The sequence below is a fragment of the Apaloderma vittatum genome, unplaced genomic scaffold (assembly GCF_000703405.1).
Source record: "Apaloderma vittatum isolate BGI_N311 unplaced genomic scaffold, ASM70340v1 scaffold37706, whole genome shotgun sequence".
Classification (NCBI taxonomy): Eukaryota; Metazoa; Chordata; class Aves; order Trogoniformes; family Trogonidae; genus Apaloderma; species Apaloderma vittatum.
The window spans coordinates 11,390-12,130 of NW_009722939.1; the positions used below are offsets into that span (position 1 = coordinate 11,390).

A 741-nucleotide genomic window follows, 5' to 3' on the forward strand; every position below is an offset into this window, starting at 1 on the left:
ACTGCTCCTGCCCGACCATCCAATGCTGCCAGATCCTACCCTGGTGATCTGTACCCGACAGGATCCTGAAGAAGAGATCAAGGGCTGGGGTGCCCGTGGGGGGCAGAGTGAACCAAGCCAGCCCCTGCATAGCCTGCCTGTCACCCCACCGCCACGGTACAGGGGACCCTCCGAGGGGACCAGAGGAAGTCTAAGCACCTCTTCCCCACCTGAAGTAACATCTCTGGCTCCAAAACACACCTTCTCATCCCCATCCCCATGGGATGCAACCTCTCATTCGGATGGCAAAGACTTGATTTACAGCAGGCACGACCCCCAAGCATTCCCCTTCCCCTTCTGCGGTCCCCCCTTGCCCCTGCGTCGCAACGCTCAAGACTCACTTTCAGCGAATAGGCCAAGGCGATGAAGCCGAGGCAGCAGAAGTTGAGGTATACGAAGTTGAAGATGGACCAGAGATAGTAGTCGTTCACCTCGGTGGTGTCGGGGTAGATTGCGATGACGGTGGTGGGGTTGGTCATCGTCTTCTTCTCCACCGAGTGCTTGCACGGGACCGCCGGCCGCAGGCTGTCCCCTTTGCAGCTCTTGCTCTCCATGAGATAAACGGCAGAAGAAGGAGACAGGACGGGCGAAGCTTGCCGGAGCGCCGGGGGCTTGGCGATGCAGGCGAAGCAGCCTTGTGGGGGGCCCTGGGGGGGTCTCGGGGTCCAGGCCACCCCTTCGAAGGGGCACGGTGGGCCCAGG

The 741-nt window shown here is 61.0% G+C and overlaps 1 protein-coding gene across 1 annotated transcript in view; it reads right to left on the reverse strand.

Moving 5' to 3' along the window:
* The window catches only part of IFITM10 (interferon induced transmembrane protein 10), a gene marked incomplete at its 5' end in the record, with an annotated part of 8,284 nt that extends 7,550 nt beyond the window's left edge, over window positions 1–734 (reverse strand). The window contains one exon of the mRNA XM_009871938.1: window positions 381–734. Coding sequence (XP_009870240.1) covers window positions 381–734 — 354 coding nt within the window. The remainder of the gene's footprint in view (window positions 1–380) is intronic.
* Between the last annotated feature and the right edge of the window lie 7 nt (window positions 735–741).